The sequence below is a fragment of the Lampetra planeri genome, chromosome 46 (genome assembly GCF_965212315.1).
Source record: "Lampetra planeri chromosome 46, kcLamPlan1.2.h2, whole genome shotgun sequence".
Taxonomy (NCBI): Eukaryota; Metazoa; Chordata; class Hyperoartia; order Petromyzontiformes; family Petromyzontidae; genus Lampetra; species Lampetra planeri.
In genome coordinates, this window is record NC_136152.1 from 5,569,812 (window position 1) to 5,594,304 (window position 24,493).

The 24,493-nt window shown below is 46.4% G+C and overlaps 1 protein-coding gene across 1 annotated transcript in view; it reads right to left on the bottom strand.

Annotated features, from left to right (window-relative positions):
- LOC144733353 (glutamate receptor ionotropic, NMDA 3A-like) overlaps nt 1-24,493 on the bottom strand; it is an 88,513-nt gene that overhangs the window by 24,085 nt on the left and 39,935 nt on the right. The window contains exon 4 of the mRNA XM_078615215.1: nt 8,569-8,714. Coding sequence (XP_078471341.1) covers nt 8,569-8,714 — 146 coding nt within the window. The remainder of the gene's footprint in view (nt 1-8,568; nt 8,715-24,493) is intronic.

A 24,493-nucleotide genomic window follows, 5' to 3' on the forward strand; every position in this document is an offset into this window, starting at 1 on the left:
CGTCACGAGATAAACTTGTGGGCAGGAGCTACATAGATTATCCAAATCGCATAACCGTAGGAATTGGTGATGGCCTTCAGGAGACTTTCATCCAGCAGTAGATAGACAGTTGGTGATGATGAAACCCCACGCAGTTTCTCCATTCTTCATACAATATTGGCATGCAGTGCTATTGTGCGACCGGAATATATATATATTTTTTAGCAACACAAACTTACCACGGGAATTACACGAAGTTAAATGTGTCACGAGACCCCCATGTGCCCGTATAGCTGACGCCTTTTTACCGATTGAAAGTAAAAGAAGCCAGTACGCCTTGGTGACATTATCAGAGACCTTGGACAAATTTCACGACCGCCTAATCTCACTGGTGAGTCTCACCGACGGTGGGATCAAAATTCAATCGCTAGAAAAATTACTTTCCCCGAAGATAATGATTCTTATGCTCGTACAACGCGTGAACGGCACTGGGAGCCAGCTCAATTGAGTGTGGGTTTGTACTCTAAGATTTTCTACCAAATTACTGTTGATTTATTATTATTTTTGGAACAAATCGCGGATCGTAAGTTCGCGAACAACGAAGGAAGACTGTGATACAAAAAAGGAAATCTAGAAAAGCAGTCCACTGCCAAGATTTTTGTGGAAATAAATGCACAACATATTTGTCAGGCAGTGAACTTTTTTGGCCTTCCTCTCGAATGCACACAATGACATCAAGAGCTCTGTCATACTCCATAGTTTTATGAAAATGCCACACACACACACAAAAACTACTACAGGAAATTACCTGTCAAAATTGAGCACTTTTGTTGGCCGGATATGGCTGTTGTCTTTTAACAACGTATGTAAAACAAGGCAACACAAACGGAATAATTTGTCAATGTTACCACTACTGATGTATAATTACAAACATTCAAATTGCATGGCACGCATTTATCCCTTACTACCAAAATCCATCAATATTTCACGGGTGCAATAACATTACCGAATACAACTTTTTTGTTCACTTTTTTTCCCATGCATTTTCCTATTTTAACACGTTGTTAACCTCTTGTAATTACAATTTTCCTCGCGCTCTCTCTCACTCAACTGTCGAGTGTGGCGACAGAGAGCAGAAGAAGAGAGCGCAGAGGAAGACAGCTTAAAAGATGACAGCAGTGAGACGGAACTACAGAGTTCGGAGGTCAGGACGACACGGGAGTGGTTGGTGGAATGGAATGAGAGAAAATGGCATTTGTCCAACAGTGGGAAATCACTAGCTGACATGAACAACAGCACCAGGAGCATATCTCCGTCTGCAAACAGTTCTGTTCGAAGTGCCCCCTGTATGGAGGCTCGTAAATACCACGTGGAGTATTAAATCATTCAATGTTGTGCACTTACGATCATCATCAGCCATGATCTATTCACATACAGAGCCATCGTTTTCGCAAACGTTCAATGAGCTGTCGAGAAGAAACTTAGAGTTGTTATCAAACAGTGGGGGGTATATCTAAATAGACCACCCTGTATATTTTGTGAATGTGGATATTCAATGATTCCATTATTATGGTTTATACTACGAGCAAAACTTATATTCTCTCCCCCTCCGTGAAGCATCTTGAGATGAGGTTGCATTCAGACGCTATCTAAATGCAGATTGTATTTATGTAAGAAAACTAAAGGATTTTAAAGTAACATGTCTTTTTATTATATCATCATTATTATAATAATTATTTTCCTTACACATACACAACAGGAAAGGCAAGCCTTCCACTGAGAATAGTAATTTCCCTCCATAGTAATGTGGAATTTCGGCTTCTGGCCTCGAGGCAGCCAATGACGGAGGCAACCGTGGACTGACGCTCGTGTGAGTGTGTGCGGGGGGGGAGGCATTTTCAGCTTGCCTCGTGGTCTGTCTACTGCCAACAACAAAACAACCGAGCGAGGCTGTTATCTGCAATGGAGCAACTGACCCCCGTTTTTCTTCCAATCGCCGGGACGGAATTGGAGAAGATTGTCCCTCCCCTGAACTTTACTCACCGCGAGCCGTCCCCACGTGGCATTCTCTCGTAAGCTTTGCTTCTATCTGCAGAAAGTGCGCGCTATCTTGGCAACGTCTCGTCGAAGCCAAGCACCGCGCTCAAAAAACACATTATCCCACTCATCGTCATCAGCCATGATCGTTCCACTGCTGGATGACGGCCTGCCCCCCCCCCCCTGCCAAGCTGCCACCGCCTCTTCACGATCCTGCGATGAAAATGATCCGTGGTAGCGCCTATGCAAGAGCTGATTTTATTACTCCGTCTCCTTGGCGGACGTGCTTTCTCTGTTGCGTGGGCCATTGTTGGTTACTATCATTGATCATTGTCTGCCATCCCATTCTGCGGACTCGTCCTGCCAATGCCCACTCGCTTTTTTTCAGTCAAGGCGATATCATTGATTTTAATATATTCGTGCCCTGTTCTATGCATTCCTTGTTTCTATCTCAATGTAATTCATGACTTTTACATTTTAGTTGCATTTTTCTATTGTTAATAGCCTTATTTTTGGATTCCAAAGTGAGTTATACACGACAATTTAAACGGATCTTTTGCACATTCAGTCTTCCAAAAGCACTCCAAACTGCCACGTGTTTCCCTCTTTATTTAATAATTTCTACGATGTTCCAACGTCAATAATTGCCCAAGGTGTTTATGCTCCGATGTGTTTCTCAAGTGTTTGTGTGAGTACTGTATGTGTGTGTTTTAGTGTAGCGGTAGTGTAGGGAGCGGTAGTGCAGTGGTTAGCGCGCTGTGCTACGAACTCGGTGACTCGAGTTCGATTTCAGCTCACAGTCAAAACCAGTCAATTTTATCTGAACCGGTCCTGGGTCCACCCTAGGTCGACTCAGTCTCAAATGAGTACTTAGTGGGATGTGTTAAAACATTGCCACTAGGGAGACAAAGGCGATCGGGCATGGTGCTGGCCAACCACGCCATCGTGTGCCGTTTCGGCCTTCAAAGGTGATCACGAACAGCAATTGCCCCAACAGTCTGTTAAGGCTATCCTGGGGGATCTTTATCTTTGCATCTTAACCGCTGTCATGTTGACGAACAAAACTCGATGTACAATAAACAAACACGCGTGTAAATGTTTTTTTCCAAACATGTTTTCAGCAACGCCGATTAATTCGAACAAATTTGGTGAGAGTAAATCTTTGAGATGGATTTGAGAAAACCACATTTGTCTCATTATGACCTTGAGAGAGGCTCCATCAATAAGAGGAACGTGTGTAAGGTAATTAAGGGCATATATTGTCTCCTAATGAACTGAGGATTATAATTAGCTGGTGTTGATTTTCATTGGTGCGAAAACGTATTTTGTACCAATTTATATCTCATTATGGCTGAGACTCTATGGTAAGTTTATATTTATAAATCATATCGAATTGCATTAAAAAAACTAATTAAAACGGCTGTGCATCTTAAAACAATTCATGAAGCTTATAAGAAAATTACATCCGACACACACGCAAAATCATTTGGCAGGCCCTATGTAATGTCGACCCAGAATCTAATATATTTTTCGCATGCTTTGGTCATGATGAAAAACTTGTATTTTAGCATTGACGTTAGAACTCCAGTAAAACAAATTGTGCTTTAATGTATTTAACGTGTAACGGTTAGCACAAAGGAACCTGCAATCCAGAGTCGCAGGTTCAATGAAGCCATCTACGGACACGACAGATAGGTCAAATGGCACGTGTTTTAAATCTCCCCTTACCTCTGTTCCACCGAGCTATGAAGCCCCTTTTCACGGATGCCCAGTGTAACTGGGACACACAGCATTTAGCTGTGTGGGCGGGGTAAAGTGTGGGCATTCCCAGAATTCCCGAGATTTTTGGGGAGCGCGGAAGAGTAGGCCGACAATCGCTGCTATAGAGGGGCGCATTAAAGCCCCATCGAGTCGAGCATCCTCCACCAGCAGCGGCGTGAGCAAGCCATTGCAGGGCTGTGCCTTTACCTTTGCATTTCTCACGACAAACAAAGTCGTGCGGCATAAAGTGCCTCGGCGGATTTGTTGTTGTTGTTGTTGTTGTTTTGTGTGTGGCATTTACATCGGAAGATTCCCGTGGGAATTTTGGATGCACAATTGTTCACACGTTAGACCTGCCGTAGGACGCAGAGGGGAACTCGGGGGAATTTTGCTTTCGAAATGCCAGCAAGGACAGCGCATCTGCCTCTTTAATCCCCGAAGCACAAATCCCGATGCGGGTCGGGAGTCTGTCATGGCCATGGCTCTGAGCTGTTTACGTTCGTGTGCGCGGTGCTCGTTACACAAGCTTCAGAGTCGGGATTAAGTGCTTTGCTCTTCAGTTGCGCGTCGTTCAGGCTAAAGGCAGAGCCGGGAACAAGGTGGACTACAGCGTATATACATTTATGGGCAATCGGAAAAATCGAATGTTATTTTGACCCCGTGCGTAAATGCGGTGTCGGTAACTTTATAAAACAGAAATAATCATGGGATTTTTTTTATACGTAAAAAAATATATTTTCAGTATACATCTAAAATAGATTTTATGCTTGTCAATTTGTCCAATTGAGAATAACATTATCCTTGATGGCTGGATTGATTTTTTTTTTTATCTATTTGAAGCCGTTTATAACGAGGAATTTCGTTTCGAGAAAGGAATAAGACAATGTGGAAGTTCGGAAGAGGACATGGCAGGGCAGTGCTGGGGAGTATGATTTAGGCGTATGCATGTTTAATGACTCTCGAAAACTTCTCGTCTTTATTCTTTATTTATTAGGGCGCAGAACAGGTCCCTGCGGGGTGGGCTGGTAGGAACGAATAACCAAAGAATATAAACATAATCTATATATATAAAATCACAAATCTGTCTGTCTGTCTGTGTGTGTGTCTGTGTGTCGCCGGACCATACGAAGTTTCATTGGACGGCGGTTGCCCCTGGCAACGGGTAGCGACGCATTCGCTGCCGGGTGGACGCCATTTTTAATTCCCGTTAAAAATATGCGCACGCATTTGTGGTATAAACTCGATATACCCAGCGTTGCCCGGGGGGAAAATACATTTAAAATCTTATGAAAACTTACAAACATTACATACCAATGAAAAAACAACTGTGTAATTACTTTTAAACCCGACGCGCAAAGAATCGATTCTCTGAATCGCGCAAGGAATCGAAGGTTGTAGATTCCTTTACATTCGGACGATTCCCGTTTACTATAAGTTGCTGAAAGTCGATATAAACTGCTACGAACGGGAAATATCCGGCGTTGACCAGGGCCAAAAATTTAATTAAAAACTCCTGAAAAAATAAAAAAACAATGAAAATGAAACTCTATCATTCAAAATGTAAACCCCCAACATGCCAGGAATCGATTCTTTGAATCGCACAAAGGACTAATCGAAGGTTGTAAATTACTTTAGGATCGCGCTTCCTGTTTAATATAAGTTGCTTATAGAGTTGATATAAACTGCTACGAATGGGAAATATCCGGCGTTGACTGGGGCAAAAATATAATGGTGAGGGCGGTTGTGAGTGCCGATTGTGAGTGGTGATTAGTGAGTGGTGAGGGGAGGTTGAGTGGTGAGGGTGAGTGGTGAGGGAGAGTGGTGAGGGAGAGTGGTGAGGGTGAATGGTGAGGGTGAGTGGTGAGGGTGAGTGTTGAGGGTGAGTGGTGAGTGGTGATTGGTGAGCGTGTCATTGGTGAGGATGAGTGGTGAGGGAGAGTGGTGAGTGTGAATGGTGAGGGTGAGTGGTGAGTGGTGAGGGTGAGTGTTGAGGGTGAGTGGTGAGTGGTCATTGGTGAAGGTGTGATTGGTGAGGATGAGTGGTGAGGGAGAGTGGTGAGGGAGAGTGGTGAGGGTGAATGGTGAGGGTGAGTGGTGAGTGGTGAGGGTGAGTGTTGAGGGTGAGTGGTGAGCGCGTGTATGTGTACCTATGGACGGGGGGCGCGTGTGTGGGGCGAGCGGTAGTGTAGTGGTTAGTGCGCTGCGCTATGAACTTGGCGACCCGAGTTCGATTCCCACTTACTACCACCACCTGTGACGATCATTTGAACTGGTCCTGGGCCTCCCCTACGTCGACTCAGCCTCAAACAAGTAACCGTGGTGTGAACATCGCCACTGGGGAGACAAAGACGGCCGGGCGTCGAGAATCCAAGTCCCGGGCGAAGCCGGGTAGTAAAGCTAGTGTATTATTACACTTGTTTAGCCAGGAAAGCCTCACTGAGTGTAAAGGTTTTTGTAGGGTCCTGCCAAGTGTTTGCAGTAGGGGGCGATGTTGCTACACCTAATCGGACGATACGAAGGGAGAGTTTGAGGCCTAGTTCTAGGCTTTAGGCCTAGCTGTAGGCTTTAGGCCGCTGTGAGTTATTTTTTTATTTAAATGTTTTAATTATTAATGTAAAAGCTTTATATGTAAATGTTTCTATTTAAAAAAAAAACATCAGGGAATGTAACATTGTTAAACATTAACTCCCTTTCACACACGCGGGGGTACGATACGAAGGGAGAGTTTGAGGCCTAGTTCTAGGCTTTAGGCCTAGCTGCAGGCTTTAGGCCGCTGTGAGTTAATTTTTAATTTAAATGTTTAAATTATTAATGAAAAAGCTTTAAATGTAAATGTTTCTATTTAAAAAAAACATCAGGGAATGTAACATTGTTAAACATTAACTCCCTTTCACACACGCGGGGGTACGATACGAAGGGAGAGTTTGAGGCCTAGTTCTAGGCTTTAGGCCTAGCTGTAGGCTTTAGGCCGCTGTGAGTTAATTTTTAATTTAAATGTTTTAATTAAAAGCTATCTCAGGGAATTATAAGGGAATGTTACACTTGTTTAGCCAGGAAAGCGTCACTGAGTCTGAAGGTTTTTGTAGGGTCCTGCCAAGTGTTTGCAGTAGGGGGCGATGTTGCTACACGGACGGACGGACGGACGATATAATCTATTGTAGGCTGGTTCACTTCATTCCTACCAGTATAACGTCCTCCCATATCCTACAATACTTAGAGCTATGACTAGCACACAGCACTGGGCGAGAATAACAACAGATAATTGGGCTAGAATAACAACAGATAATTGGGCTAGGATAGCACACCAAACAACGACGGCGGGGTCGAATCTGTCCATTCCGATCCCAGGGCAGCCCCAAGTTCTTTCAGTCACCGCCTTTTATTCCCCCCCCCCCCCCCCGGCGTGGCCCTGTCCCGCCCCCGCCCCGGCCACGCCCCTAGCCACGCCCTCTTTCCCAAACTGGCTCAGCCCATACTCTTTGGTTTTTTCGGTAAAGTCACGTCGGTATAAAATAAAATAAATTAAATCAGGACGTTGCGGGCGCAATACAAGCGTCCGTCATCAGGTGGGACAACCACGGCAAAAAACAATTGCTGAAGTGGGCCCGAAACATCGTGACTTCATTAATTTTAATTTATACCTACGTAACTTTACCGAAAGAACCAAAGAGTATGGATCCCTGCAGTCACGAACACTTCAAATCTGGCTCAGCCCAACCCGAACATCCTCCCATGGTTCCCTCCTGTAATTATCCCTCGTGACCACCTGGCCACGGACTGCCCCTATCCCCTCATTATCTCCACCCACGCACCGTCTCTCTCTTTCCGCACTGTCCCTACACATGTACAGGGACTGCTCTACTTACGAACGAGTTTGGTTCCAAAGGTCTGTTCGTTAGTCGATTTGTTCGTAAGTCCAACTTTACTCAGGTCGATTCCAAACATGTTGTACGGTGTATACACTGAACATGGGGAATGGCTTTAAAAGTTGCATACTCTCTTGTAGATAGAGATGCCACTGGTTCTTCACGTTCTGCAGATATAGATGCCCCCACCGCCATACATTGCACGGCAGTGAACTTACGACTATCGGTCCGAAGAGGCAACTGGACATACGGTCAGGTTTGTTCGTATCTCTGAAAGTTCATGAGTCGAATGTTTGTAAGTGGAGGCGTCCCTCCGTGTTGAACTTCTCGTGCACCGTACATAACCAATCGTGCTCATCGGAGGTGCACACACGGTTGCGCTGGGTGGTTCACGTGTGTGCAGCATGGGGGAGGGCCAATTGCTGAGACATCCATTGGCGTGGTGTCCATAAGGAGTCAATCGCCGGATTTGAAATCGAGATCTCAGATCGTGAGCATTACCATTAAACTTTTCTTTGACCAGGTAAGGCCCACTGAGCTTCATAGCTCTTTGTCAGAAGCGACCTGGCCATCAAAGATGACAGCTCAATAAAGTGGCTTATCGCATAGGATTGCACAGCAGACGATTACTCTAAATGCACGTCGATGATAAATATGTAAGGCAAAACTGGAGGATCAGGAAACTACGGGCAGATAGTCAGAGAGAACATGCAAAATTCGAATGTATATAGATGTCAGTGTCAGGATCGAACCCACGACCTCGAGTTCGAGTGGCTCGAGTTGAGCGCGTCGTTTGAGCCGGCTCATTTGAGCCAGTGCCAAGTCCGAGCCGAACGAACCACGACGAAGGGTGACTTTGTGAGAACCGTGGTGGTGGGGGGTGGAGGGAGGGAGAGAAACGGGGGGAGCGGGGGGGTGGGCGCACCTGAGGCGGGCGATGCCCTGCGAAGCGGAAGGCACGTTGTGCTGGCGCATGTGATCGTGGATCTCCGGGAAGACCTTCGCCACGTAGCTCTCGGCCCCGCTTCCCCGCACCGTCCCGCAGCGCACGCCGTGCGACGGATGCTGCAGCTGGGCGCACCGACACACGCGCACACGCACGCACAGATAAAGGCAAAGATCCAACACCGTATAGCCTGCGACAGACCGTCGGGGCAAGTGCCGTTAGCGAGCACCCACGAAGGTCCGTCACGCCACGAGGAGGGGGTGGACCGCCAACACCACGCCCGGACGCCTTTGTCTCGCGACCTAGGGGAGAGAAGACACAGGCAGAGAGAACACATAGCCAGAGAGAGAAAAGGATAAGCTTAAAACTTCCCCGTGGAATTGTCACACTTAAAATTCTAACTTAGCAATCTTTGAAATACGTAATCAACCAGGCTATGCGTTAATTGTGTGTTAACCGACTCTCTGTGTTGTATTACATCACATTTCGATATTTTACTAGGTTATTTAATTTTCGTGTGCCTTTCTCCTAATTTTCAAGCTTGCGTGCCCGTGCCACGTCGTCATCTTACTTGCAGCAGCAGCAGCAGTACGTTGCCGTAAACTCATTGATATGCTAATTTTCTCTGCCCCCTCCCTCTCTCCGTCCCCGCCCCCCCTCTCTATATTTAAGGGACCGTCACAGAAACGACCCCTCTCTTTGTGCCGATGTGATGTCTGTCTGCTTGTATGTCTGTCTATAGTTTTCTAGTTAGATTTTTGTTGCTCCGATGTGATGTCTGTCTGCTTGTATGTCTGCCTATAGTTTTCTAGTTAGATTTTTGTTGCTATTTCTTTTATGCCTGATGATGATTGCTTGTGTTGCAATCGAAACGTCGTAATATACTATTATTTTAATTTATTATTTTATCTTTAGACGTGACTTAACCGAAAGAAACAAAGAATGATTCCTGCAGTCACGAAAGCTCCAAAATTAAGATTGAAATATATGAAAGTCGACATTTCGGGCAATGGCTCTACTCCATAGCACAAGGTAGAGAAGCCAGAGGGATAAGGTGGGCGATTCTCTTGAGGTCCCACGCTGTTCAGTGTAGTCTCAGACTCTGATCATTATCAGCTGCATTTCTCCGGCATCTCTATTCATACCCGCATTTAAAATCATCACGTCCATTTTGCCAAGAGCACGGAACGGCAAAACGACACGAACTGTCGTCTCCTGCAGTTCTCTCGTCGTGGCTAGCCGACCTCGACATCGTCATTTAGCTCCTGAACACGTTGCAGGAATACGCAACGGTAGAACAGAATGTACGCGCGCTATCATCAGTGGAAGGCGCCTTGCAAATACATGTAAATTATTTTCTAAGAAGGACCATTCCCCCGGAAACATCGACCATTATTGTGCAAACTCGACATCTGAACTCCGAGGACCGCTCTTGCAGTCTCATCACCACCACCGATTAGCACGGCTGGCTACGTGTCGTGCGAGACAGGTCCGACATACATAATAGATACCCTCTGCTTCTCAGTCTCCCCCTTGTTACCCGGTCGACATGTGCTTCAAGGGTCGCTCTCGCAGCCTTGCGTGCAGCTCAAATATAAAAAAAACAATTGGCAGTGGATTTGATTTGAGAAACCGGTGCGCATGCGTGGGTGTAGTTTTGCCCACTCGCTCTCCGTTCAACGCTCTTGCTGCTCGGTCATTGCATCCACGAAGGCCACGGATGGCGAAGACAGCAAACATCCCGGGATCGTAATTGATCATTTGCACCTGAGAGACTTGGAGTATGCAAGATGATGCAGCTCTCGTCGTGGGGGACCTTGGCTAGGGGCATTGCCGCTTTTCGCACAGCCACTTGGCTCACGTGATTTATGTGTGAGCGCGCGCGTGAGCATCGGCACGAGTCGCCGGTTTGATCCCCCAGTCGCGGCAGTGGAAACAAAGGACAAGTTTCTGAAATCATCGCCGCCCCTGTCCGCCGAGCGGTCAATGGGCAAGGCGCGTGCGGTGGGGTAAAGTGTGGGTAACTTCCCACCTCTTCGAAGACATCTGGCCAGCGTGTAAGGGGCCGTCCATAAATGACGTCACGCGATTTTGGACGATTTTTGACCCCCCCCCCCCCATCGTCACAAATGTATGACCCCCCCCCCCCAGGTGCGTGACGTCATTTATGGACGGCCCCTAAGGGTAGGCCAAAATATCATTTAGCTCATCTGCCGACGGCGGCATGAGCAAAGCCATTGCAGGACTGCACATTTGCCAATTATTGCAAGCCACCGACTATAATTTGCTTTGTCGTATTTGCTTGGACACACGTCGAAGTCCGTTCCACGCAGGATGCATGAGCACTCCGCCTCATGCCCACGTTGACGTGAGCTCACTCGTCTCGAGGTGTCATCGCTAGCTCTGTGTCGTCTCTGGGACGGCCGGGGGAGAACAAGGCCAAGAGGGGTGAGATCCGGTGACTTTCCAGGGCCAAGTTCAATCGGACCTCACGTGCCAATCCGCCCGAACCCCCTTGAGTGTGCGTCCTGAATGTCCTTTTTAGAAATGCATGAACGGAGACCGCAAACGTTGTGCCGGTCCGTAAATTGCTATCGTTTCTGAGGTTTAGCGCACTCTCTCTACCCCTTTGGTATATTTGCAACTCGTCCGGTTACTAAGAGCCAGAATATACAGAGAACGTCACATGTTCACGACTCTAATCAAAGAGGTGTTCGTAAGGCATTTCTTTAATGTTGTTTATAAGCGTATGTTTTGTGCTGGTAAGGCATTTGTTTCATGTATTACTACATTCTGTTGCTACACACTGATGCGGAATTTTTCCCGCGCACATTCGAAAAATGTCCCCTGCACGGTATCCATGCCGCAGCCTTTCCCCCTCCCAACTACTGAAACCCACGGGTTGATATACTCATGCACACACACACACACAAAACCCAACACATTATAGACATCCCTGCGCTGCCAATATGAGTCAGCTGTGCTCAATGATAATCCAATATGTTTGTAACAGAAAAAAAAACTCAACACATTTGTCGATAAGACTGTGGCCTTGAAGGGAAAACAATATATACATATATAAGAGGCGATGTTTTGTGCAATGGCCGCTTGTTCATAGCACATGACATCTCTGAGGTGCTATATCATTACACACCAAGTGGTTGCCACAAATTAACCGCGTCACCTTGCTGATCGCGTCAAGGCGCGTGAACCATCACGCGAACTCTGGTCATACTCAAGGCGGCGGGCTTTTGTCTGCTAGTCGCGCGCTTCCAGACGCGGCCGTCTGGAACGCTCCTCCTTACGACATCGTGAAGCGACTGGGAGCTATGCATTACAAAAATATATAAAATTGAAAACGAATTTCTTCACAACTGCTTTTCGTGTTTAGTTTGTTGTCCTTCCCCCCTGCGCCTCGTATTAGCATGGTTGGCTACGTACGGTGCGATAGAAGTTCAACACACGTACATACAAGTGTGACAATGTGTTTGAACAGCTCCGCTACATTGTACGTAGTACATTCACCCGCACCCTACAGAAAGCACGCTGTCCCAATATCGCGTCCATCGCCATAAGCACAAGCAATTTTTGACTGAGACAAACGCCGCTTACATGCAGCGCTGATAAAGGTCGATCATTTAGCTCATCGACCGCAATTCGTATTCCGCGGAATAAATTGTGTTTCCACACCATTACCCCGGGAGGCAGGTGACTACGACAAAACAGCCTCGCTTGATTTTCCACGCAAGGCAGCTAAGCGACGCCTCCGACCAAATCACTCCGGAATGCGCAGATCACGCCACAAGCTAAGCGCGGGTTGAGCCTGGGGAAGTGCTTGGATGGGCAACCTCCGGTGCCCGAAGCAGGCTGTTGCGGTGTGGGCTGCTGCTCAGCTATGCTGTCAGGAGAGAGGGGGGGGGGGTGCAACAGCAAGTCCATTGTTGTGACTCGACTACACCCCGATGGCAACGGCTTCCCATCGTTCCGCCCGCACTCGCGTATACTATGCGTCTGTGGGTCCCTGTGTGAGCCGACGGGTCTCTGTATGCAAGTATATGCGAAGTCTCTGTTGTGAGTCCAAAAGGCGTCTGTTGTCGGTCTTTGTTGTGAGTCTACAAATCTCTCTGTCAGTATTTTGTGCCAGGTTACAGGGGTATTACCCTCCAGCTTCCGAGACGTTTGGCCTACCATTGAAAGAAGTTTAGATCTTGTCAATCAAAGCCTCCCCAGCACACGTTTGCCGAGTTGTGTTTCTGCGCTCTAAACTAAACACGTGTTTAATGTACCGCATCAGGCCCGATGAGATATATGGCACAACCTCGGTTTAACGGACCCCCATTCAACGGATCTCGGATGTAACGGACACAATCTGTTGAATCAAGAGTTTTATCCGAAGATCAGACAACAACAACAACAAAAACGGACTTTTTTTCCAAACAACAAACTATGTCCAGTAATGGGGAAATCAGTCCGGTCAATATTCGCTTCCTCCCCTGAAATGGGTGCTCGGCATTTATGACACTGCACATGTTTTTTTGTATTTAAAATAGGTCAACACATATGAGGAATAAAAGTGGAAATTGAGTTGACAGTACAGCATCGAATACGTAACTTTGCGACAAAGATGAACAGTGATTGCTTGATGCTTGGACAGTTTCAACAGGACGGGTTGGTATGTCATTAAAATACAAAGTCTCTACATGTAACCCTCCACTCAAATCATTAGTATTAAAATGTGAATGTACAGTAGTACTATATTACAGTATTAGTACAGCACTGCAATGTTTCAACGTATTGTTAATGTACAAGTATTATTAAACTGGTATTATTACTGTGTTGATTTTCCTATTATGAAAAGCATTACAATATTTTATAACAATCCATTACTGAACTGTCGCTGAGTCGTTTGCGTGTGGTAGGGTGTGATTTAATGCTCTAAATACGTAATTTGGCCATTAAGGGACAATTGGATTATCCGGACACCCCTTACACCCTATTAGTCCGTTAAACCGAGGGGGCTCACTCTATTGCTCTTCTTCAGAAGCGACATGGCCACACATGATAGCGAAGCGAAGCGGCTTATCAACGTGGGGATTCATAGCGGCCAAACAACTCGAAACGCACGTTGAACGAGACGGCATTCTATACGCGGGATTAAATTGAGCAGTGTTCCCATTCGTCGAGAGGCCAATCTGCACGCGTTTTCATTCAGATCCGGCTCCTCTCAGTTCTTGCATGGGCATTGCTTTAGAATCACACTGTGCGATTCCTGTTGAGTTTGGCCATTCCTTCGGCCGTTGTTTAAGAACTGATGTTTGTTTTTGAATTTGGTTTGTTGTACTTCCCCCGCACCTCTGATTTGCACGCTTGGCCACGTTCAACATGCTGGTAAAAAAATCGAAAGAGAGAAAGCCCCCCTCCGCCAGGATTACAGAAGGGCATTAGCAGAACCATTCAAGGAAGGGGACGCAAGCTGAGAAGGCCATTGTGCCAGCCAGTGCAGGAAACTGCATTGCCGTGTTGCACCTGAACGAGAAAAGACTTTGGAGCTGAAGCCGCGTAAATCCGTCGCGCCAAGTGAACGCACTGCGTGTGCTCGAGATCGTGGGTCAGAGCCAGTGTCGGGTGTTTGTGTATGTGTGTGGCCACTTCATAAGAAATATCCTTCGGAGCCCGTGTTGCGTTTGACATTCCGTTGGACTTCTTATAAATCCTTAAAGCTGCAAGAACGGCTCTGGGAGATTGTGAGAGAGCTGTGGGGAGACGCCGAAAGATTGACTCGTCCCTATCTGGGGCGACACTGCATACATGGCTGCTACTCGAGACGTAGCCATACAGAAGCAGAAGCAAATGAAATTTGGTATCGATGGATCGTGGCTTTAATGGTGTTGAGAACAGTGCAGGCATGCGGAGCAAATATTTACATTGACATCGGTTTTACATAAAGAGCTTGTCTGCCGTTAATTAACGGCATTTTACGAGGTTTATTGATATGTGGGGGGATTTTTAGGTCAACTGAGTATTTCGTTTTGATCCCGACAATCAGAAAGGAAAGACAGATCGCTGGTGGAGGTTTGCGGAGCGACAGCAAACCATGCTAATCGCACCTCCGATTAGCACGGTTAGCTACGCATGGTGCGAAAGAAGTTCAACATACATGCATATCGAATCTGTGATTCGCACGGTTGGCTACGTACGGTGCGAAAAAAGTTTAACATGCATACGATAGCAGCAGCATCTAGTAACCCGTGAAGTGACACTGCAGCTGGCACAAAGCACTCTGGGTAATGTCAATATGGCGGGCAAGCACCACGTCACAATGCGCAGTGGGGCGGCAGCGCGTTACGCGATGAGATTTTTTCGCGGTGATGGGGAATAAAAAAAAAACCTCAGCGTGAAATGTTACATGTAGTTTTAACTGTACGAATCCATGATACATTAGTCTCCAGGCAGAACGTGTGAGCGGTGCAAAATGTTTAAAAATGGATGCGAGTTCATGCAAGAGTGATGAGGGTGTGAAAACAGATGTCCCGAGAATGTGCCAAGTGCAACCTATCCTAAAGAAGTCCTTCGCTTCTGGCAGCAAATAAGATGTAACAACGCCGAGGGGAGAAATTCACACGGGTGTCGGCGGATTATGGTGGAAAATTGAATCGGCTTCAACCACTTCCATGCTGCGTTTCACATTTACGAGGGCGAATGGTACTGGTTAACCTTGGATGACCCTAGTAAACAAACGCTGTGGGCGGTGTTAAATTGTAAAAAAAAAAGATGTAACTTCAATGATGTAAGAATCTTGAAACTGTGGTTTTAGGCAAGTGTGCTCATTATAAAATGTGTGACACGTACAATTGTTCGCAAGCATTTTCTTCCCGATGTGATGATCCGTACAAAAAGCATACGTTACATAAATGACGTACATTCCTGTGATTACGATTGATGACCCAGAAACGCCTCGCTGAGTCTCCAGACTTTAAGGAGGATTTTTGCCGATTTGTTTTTCTCACAGAAATTTTAAAACTAATTTCTCGTCAGAGCTGCTTGCTGTTGTCTTTAGTTCGTCACTCTTCCCCCCGCCACCACGTACCTCCGATTATCACGGTTGGCTCTGACGTCCATGACGTCCATATCGCCAAGAGCACGGAACGGCAAAACGACACGAACTGTCGTCTCCTGAAGCCCTCTCGTCGTGTCTAGCCGACCTCGCCATTGGCATTTGGCTCCTGAACACATTGCAGCCCTGACGCTCGAATAGGGTAAAATGTACGCGCGCTATCAAGAAGGTCCATTGTTCAAAACATCGGCCATCATTGTGTAAACTCGACATCTGAACTCCGAGGAACGCTCTTGCAGTCGCATCACCACCACCGCCGTCCGATTAGCACGGCTGGTTACGTGCGGTGCGAAAGAAGTTCAACATGGATACATATCAGAATCAGAATATTTATACTGGAGGAATCCGATAAGCTATGAAGCTCTTTTTCCACACATGCCCAGTAGGAAATATACACACAGGGGGTGAGAGCCAGAGCACCTTTTGCTTGCTATACATCGCTGGCTTTCAGTTATATAAAGGATACGCACGGATACCAATACCATTATCAGAATTGTCCCACCCGCACCCAAACCCCCGCTCCTTCTGCTCTTGATCTTCCCTCAGTATCCACAATAGAAGCATTTTGGGTTAGATCGCGTAAATATAAATGCGTCGTTAAACCAGCCACCACTCGACACAGCCAATTAGTAAGGTTTGTCACGTAAACAAAACGTGGCGATGATTGGCTATTTCGGCACACCGGTTGTGCGTTGGAGAGTGAACCGGAACATTTACAATTCGAGTGTCTGTTACGTTTCGCCGGTAATTACAACCAGCCTCATCAGGCGAAAGCCAGAGTTGTGGACACATCCTTCCTCCTGTTTCAGTCTTGTTAGTTACCCCCCCTTCCCCTCATAAATCTTCACCCCATCCCCCCATCGCGTAGTCCTCACTGAGTTGGGACAGGGGTTACAACTCCCCCACAAATTCGGCACAACGATCGCCGTTGCGCCGAATTTGAACTCTCGAGGAGTTTCTGTTCCAACCCCCGCCCCTCCTCCCCCAATTTCAATCGGCCGTATTGTACCGGGCTCGTGTTGAGTCGCAATAAAAAAAAAACTTTTGAAAAAAAACCATAGACATCGTAAGAATGTCCAGCGCACGCAGTGCAATGCAAGCTCAGCGACTGCAATTCGCGGGCAGTGGGACAGCATTTCACGTCGACGCGACGAATGAATCAGCTCGCGATCAATCGAGTGCTCACGCAGCAACAGCTACGGGTTTCAGAGGTAGAAAGCAGTAAGCGCGTGTGCGCGATAAAGTGCGCAATGCGTCAGGAGCGGGGGGGGGGCGTGCAATCTTTACGTTTTATAAATACATTTGCGTCTTTGCCACAGCTGTATCCAGATTGCGTCGTCGGGGTTCCACGCCACGGGGAAGGAGGCATCCGTTTGCGCAGAGCAGCGCAGCCCGTTGTGTTCGAGATGTGGATATCACAGAGCTACTCCCGTTGAGATCCCCTCAAGTAGTGGTAGTAATTATTAGGATTTATTTCATTTTAAATAGCGTCATTAATGCAATTGCATCCCACCACGCTGCACATCAATTATCCAGCTCCGTAGACAGATAATACAAAAACCAAAAACCCCACTATTTAGCAAAACAAATGAATATGCAAATAACGAAAAACAAATACACAACAAGAACAAATCATCGCAGAGAAAATAAATTTAAATAAATAAATCCGTTCGGTCGCCATACCCCAGACCACAATCCCAACGTTTCGCCGGATTTTGGAGAACCTCCACTGGAGGGGTGGAGGGGTGGTGGAGTGGCCAAAATGTCACAAGCTAGTTGGACAATAATGTAAACGTCTACTTCCCAGCGTACGCTGGCTCCTCACAGTAGGAGGCAGAAATGCCCCAACCCGCCCTGCTACGGAGAACGGTGTCTTGTCCCACGCCGATCAACCCGATATTTACAATTCCTAAGAGCTGAAACGTAGGCCAATCAAGTGCCAGAACCAATTCGAATGTGATGCTTTTCATTTTATTTCGTTGTGCAGTCATTGGTAATCAGGCTCAGACCATGCCCTCACAACTACCCTCTTCATCACAGTATTCAAACCCAGGGGCGGTTTCTTCATTAGGGCGATTGGGCGACGCACCACCAATGTCATTCAACCACAGAGTCACGCTAGCCGTCACTGTGCCTCTGGATATAGTCCAATCAGCGTCATGCTACGTTCTGTGGAGTACCGCCTCTTTTTGGGCGATTTCCCTCCAGCTGAGAATCGCCCCGAGTGGTCCCATAGACTTACATTCAAAGATGTTTTTTTTCGAACGGGGGCGCTGCAATGCATTCTCTATGGCTTCCGGGAGGGCTCGCCCTAACGTGCTTACGTCATCATACGTGCTTACGTCATCATACGTAAGCACGTTTCATCCAACAATATAATTTGTTGCCACCTAGTGGAATCTTTAATAAAAGAAACTTGAGTGGTTTGTTTTAATAGTGAGTATAGAAACAAACAAGATGTATTGTAAGAGTCACTTTATTTTTCATTAATATTAAAGAAGTGAAGTTGCCTTTACATGCTTAAGCTGTTAATTTATCCATTGCATGGGTGGACCTTATCCTTATCAATCATCCAGACATTTGCCCCCCCTGAGAGATTTTGCAGGAGCCGCCACTGTTCAAACCCAACATCTTAGCAGCGCCAGCTCAGCACTCTAACTTCTGAGCCACCTCCAAAAAGGCATCTTTGTAATTATGGTAAAAAAAAAACTCCGTGAAAACCCCGCAGGATGATGGAAAGCAGATGCGGGAGTTGATACAAAAAAAATTCTACCATCGTTTGAGAGGCGTGCACTTTTAAGGGGGCAGAAATTATGTTATCCTGCCGAGATGACGGATTAAAAGTGTTTACTTAAAAAAAATGCTCCCACGATTCACTTCATTGGCCTACTTATGATTAAAATGTACACCCACCTGCACGCCGAAGGACAGAAACTGACGGTAAAAATCTGACAACAGTACGGAACAATGGTTCAGTGTTGTTCAGTCCCCGAGACTGCATCTGTTCCGAAGGCTCCATTGAACGGCGGCTAATGCATTATTTGAAGCAACAAGCCAAAACAAATAATGCCAAGGTCTAGATATATAAGGTTAACCTTCCGAATGTGACAAAACATACTCGGTAAGTATACACTTTTGCATGGTACGGTGAAACGTGGATTTGTTTATTCAAACTGTAAGCATGTATGCCTGGAATCACGCAACGATTGGTTATTTACACTTAATTCAAGAAGCTGGTTCGTAAGAGGGTTCCCGTAAAAAACTAAAAAAACGCCCGGATGATTTGGATTCCGCGCGCGTTGCTATGTTCCGCAGGAATCTAATCACGAATCGAATTGTGATCCCGTATCGCGACAGTTTTTGGAATCATGGAGACGGTAAATCGTTACAACTCCTCAATGAACAGTGTCAAAGAGGTGAAGGGGCAGCCTTGCAATTGTTTGGAGCCGCCGTGGAAAGATGTTAACTTCCTCGCTAGGTACAAAGGAGGTCGTGGGTGGGTTCGATCCCGACCCCTGACGCCTGCTGTATATCTGGAGTTTGCGGTGTCTCTCTCTCTACCCACGTGGTCGCCTGCATTTTCTTCCGGGTCCTCCGGTGTTTCCCTTCACATTGATGGCCAACGTCACGCGTTTAGAGTATTTGGCTGCTGTAAATTTCCACATGATAATCCACCTCTTTGAGCTATTATTTCTGTACAGGTCGCTTCTGTAAAAATAACTACAATGCCTTACCTGGTAAAATAACAAGTTTAGTTTTATTTGAGTTTGCTCAGAGCACTGCCTTCTCGAAAGGGAGCTCCAGAAAGCTTCCTGTGGAGGATATATTGGCCTACTCTTCCACTCCTCAGAACTGGTGGGAATAGCCACACCTTATCCCACCACATACGACCTGTCGATCGACTAAATGTTGGCGTAGTAGAGAATTGGGAGGCCTTCAATTAGCACTGCTTTGATGGAGGTCAGTAAACTATTAGTCATTTTCTTGGTTCGTTCGGTAAAGTCACGTAGAAGGGAAATAATAAAATAATAAAAATAAAACATAATAAGATACAATTCTCACGACGTTTCGGCCACAACGTAAGCAGCCGTCCTCAGGTGAAGAACAGGTCTGTCGGAAAGACAGCGTCTGAATGAACACCACCAAGCTTGGCAGCGTATATTTAAGCTGGGTTAGGGGAGGAAGGGCGCATTGACAAAGGAATTTGCATATCAACAGAGGAATTTAGCATATTTATGAAAAATGCAGATATGGCATTAGTCACTACTTGTGGAATGCGTAGGAGGGGGGGGGGTCTCAAAGTCATATTATGCCCGTGCATTATGTAGGATTAGCAGCAACAAAGGGAGCAGTAATAAAGGGAAGGAATTATAATAGTAAGGAGCTGCAGCAGCCAAACCACCACGTAAAAAACTAAAATATAAACTACATCAATATCATCAATATACTAAATATACTCTCCAATAAGCTGAGCTACTAACAGTAAGTCATACATTACAATTCTATATGTAGTATTCATAGCTTCAGTGGCTTTCAATTTCAGAAGGGAGAGCGTCTCAGGAGGCCGCATACAGTAGATAGTGGATATAATTCGAAAAGAGGTGCAGAATATAAGTCCACGGAGCATACAAATCTGAGCAGCTGAGCCCGTTCCATGAACGGGACTTGTGGCTTAGAGGAAAAAACAATCGAGAAGTAGCCCAAACTCACACACCACATTGGAGGTGCCCCTCCCACCTTAGTTGCGAGAGATAACAGCGATAGCCGATGCTGTCTGGACGAAAATCGAACGATCTCCCAACGTGGGCAAAGTGGGAACACGGGGTTCAAATGGGAAAAAAATGTCACGGCAGCCGAATCAACGGAGAGCGCGCTATCCACATACATCTCCAGCAAGACATTCATGACGCTCACTTTTGCCCCGGCGATCTGGAGGAATGCGCACGAGACGTGAAAAAAGAACCCAGCCCGGGCAACGTGTGTGTGTGTTTTTTCTCGGACTTATTTCGAACGAAACATAACGCTGGCTACTCCCCCCCCCCGTCCAAGCGACACTAATTACGATGTCTAATACCTGGCTCGCATTAATGGCACGTTCACAGGGGTGGAGGGAATTGATCACAAGGGGCAACGGAGGCATCCTGGGAAGTGAGCTGAAGAATATTCTCCGTTTCTACCCACCGAGTGATTTATTTTATCCCACAAAAGGACGGGAAACAGTGAAAGTGAACGCTTGGCGCTGCGATTTTTTCCCCCGAGACCATTACAAAACACGTGGAAATGTGGCTTGTGGTGAGAAGTTAATTAAAGTAGATAATAATTGTAGGATTCAAAGTTTTTGTATGCTGCATGGTACTTAAAGCTTCGTGAGTTTATTGGGGATATTTTTGTTTTAATTGAGATAGTTAACGTTTCGTCATGCGCAGTTAACATCTCGTCATGATATCCATTAATGATATTCATTAAGTGTACAATAATTAATATCATTAATGTAAAAAAATGTGGTTCACCGTAGGGACTTTCAATGTTAGCTCTAACTGTATTTAACACCTTAAAAATAAGAAAAACAACCTGCTCGTTCTAGATTTGAAGTTTTCGTGACTGCAAGGATCTATACTCTTTGGATCTTTCGGTAAAAAAAATGTTTTCACCTTCGTGCCTTTACTGAAAGAACCGAAGAGTATGCAACTTGCTCGTGTTTTAAAACAGCAGCTGTCATACTTTAAAGTGTCTGGGCCCCACAGTGGGAAACGCGACATTTTGCAACCAACTGCTCCAGTGCCATAAGAACAGAGATGAGCAACACTGAGCATTGTCCTGCTTTCTATACTAAACAGTGGGGCGGTGGGAGGGGGAATGACGCTTATGCGTGGGTTATGTAACAGTTTCAAACGTTTCGATTTAAAGCTTTCGTGACTGCAGGGATTCATCTTCTTGGTTCTTTCGCTGTCGTCTCGACAGACCTGGTCTTCACCTGAGGACGGCTGCTTGCGTTGTGGCCGAAACGTCGTGAGAATTATTTTATTATGATTTATTTTTATTATTGTATTACTTCCCTTCTACGTGACTTTACCGAAAGAACCAAGAAGATGAATTTCAAATGTGCGTTTGTCTTCGTAGGTATTGACTTGCCATCACGGAAGACGGCTGCTTGCAGCTGTCACGGGAATATGCATTTGCACATTTTTTTTATTTTGCTCTGGTTGTTCGTATACGCATTGATAAAATTGCAGCGGCAACAACAATAACAACTTTGATTTAAAGCTTTCGTGACTGCAGGGATTCATATTCTTGGTTCTTTCGGTAAAGTCACGTAGAAGGGAAATAATAAAATAATATGAATATAAAACAATAAAAATTCTCACGACGTTTCGACTGCAACACAAGCAATCATCATCAGGTGTGATGAATATGAATCAGGTGTGATGATGATTGCTTGTGTGGCAGTTGAAACGTCGTGAGAATTTTTATTGTTTTATATTTATTTTATTTTATTATTTCCCTTCTACGTGACTTTACCGAAAGAACCACGAATAACAATAACAACAACAAAAAACACCTAACAACATTAAAGATAAATAGTATATTATAGGCAATAGTAGATATGACCCTTTATCATAGCACCTTCTCCAGCCTCTCTGTCCTGCAAAAACAAGGACTGGTGGCAACACGACTCCAGCAGCAGCAGCAGCAACAGCAGCATTGTGTCCTACAAATGAGAGTGCGCTTGCACAACCCGACTCCAGACCAGAATCAGAATATGAATACTGCAGGAATCCGATGAGCCATACAGCTCTTTTTCACCGATGTCCAGTGGGGGCACGTGGTAAGAACGTTACAACTGTAGTGACGTCAATGGAGTCACGATGGCGATGAGCGCTAGCTGCTGTCACAAGAGTGGAACTGTGCGTCTGGAGCCTCTCTCTGGCACCAGAGTTGGTATGGGGCCGTCCATAAATGACGTCACGCGATTTTTGACGATTTTTGACCCCCCCACCTCCCATCGTCACACGGCGTCACAAAAAGTCAGACCCTCCCCCCTCAAATACGACGTCACAAAGCATGCTTCAAATCGCTTTAAACTATTGTCATTGTAGTGCGTATTTAATGTGGCGCTGCACTCTGATGTTGTAGGAGAAAACATATATTAAAACGTCTATTTAATTAAGTAGAACGTGTTGTCTGTATTTATTTAAAATTGCGCATTTTGATGTGACGTCACATTTCTCAAACCCCCCCCCCTCGTCACACATCGTCACAAATTTCTGACCCCCCCTAGGTGCGTGACGTAATTTATGGACGGCCCCTATGGCATGGACGTGGGACCTAGGGGGGATAGTTCTGGTGACGGTCTGAGAGAGGGCAAGTGAGGACGTGACAATCTGGGTGAACCCGAGAGGGCACGTAACCGGTACAGTGTAGCGAGGGGGGGGAAAGGGTGGCTTGAGGGACACGTGATGCTCGGTCGAGAACCTTTTGGTGAGACCCAGAAGGGGGCGTGGCCACGCCTCTAGGGAGTATAAAAGGGAGGTCCCGAGAGCAATCGCGGCTCTCTGTTGGAGTGGAACCCGTCGGTGCTACGTCTCTTTCATCCTGGGTCCTCGGTCTTCGGTCTTTACGCTCGGCTTCGTGGGTCAGGCATTGTGTTACTGACTGACCCGGTTATGTAGTTACCCCGTTGTGGTCTAGTTAACCAAGTGTAGGTTTTTGCAGTTACCCTGTTGGGGTGTTATAATACACGTGTTGCCTCCAAGTTCTAGTGTGTGTCTCCGTGGAACCCGCTACACAACAACAACAAACAGTACAAAAACACGACAGTAGTGCAATTTTAAGAGAGGTAAACAAATCACCCAAACACAAACAAATACAACACTAAATCATCCCCATCCTACCAGGCAATTCCCACTGAGGTATTCACTTATTTTTCTAAAGCGACCTGGCTACAGATGACAGCTAGACGAAGCAACGTCATCATTTGGGCATTCATTGCGGCCAAATAATCTAAATAGCGTGCAACGAACATTTCTTAATTGTGGAGGGCACAAAAAAATATTTAAAAAACGGAGGATTCGGAGAAAACAAAAAATCGACTCCAGTAGCCGCGGTGACCGCAGTAGCAGCGCGTTCTACAAACGAGAGTGCGCGTGCGATGTGCTCCACGGGCGTATTGCAGCGGAGTGTTTGCTTATCCGCCGGTCCCCCCTTGCTCGCTCGCTCGCTCGCTGCACCGCTGTTTGCTCATTGCGCATTGCCCGTAGATTGAATTTGATCGCTCGGGGTTTGATTCCATCAAAGGAAGGTCCCCCACACTTTCAATTCCCAGTTTCCGCCCGATAAACACACCACGCCGACGATCACAACGGGGTCCGCTGAAACACCACCACCACCATCACCACCAACAACAACAAAACCTGTCGCGTTGTCGGATGAGTTTGAGTTCGATTGGGGGTGGACGTACGCACGCTTTACCCCGCCGTGCCACGAGAGACACGCGGACTCGCTCGGGACCCTCCTGTGCAGCGTGCGTAGTCTCCGTGAGCTTTGTCAAGGAGAGGTTGTCGGGACTTGATCAGTTGGCGTGCTTGTCTGTTTGCATGTAGAACTTCTTTCGCACCGTACGTAGCCAATCGCGGAGGTTTAATGGGGTCCCCCCCTCCCCTGTATTACACCCCCTCCCCAACCCCTCTTTGTATCCCCGTGCCTGGGACCCAGTACAGTCTGCAAGGGCCGGGCATCTCCACTGCTCATTGTATGGAGATCGCGACGTGCTTGTGTGATACGGGGTTCGGT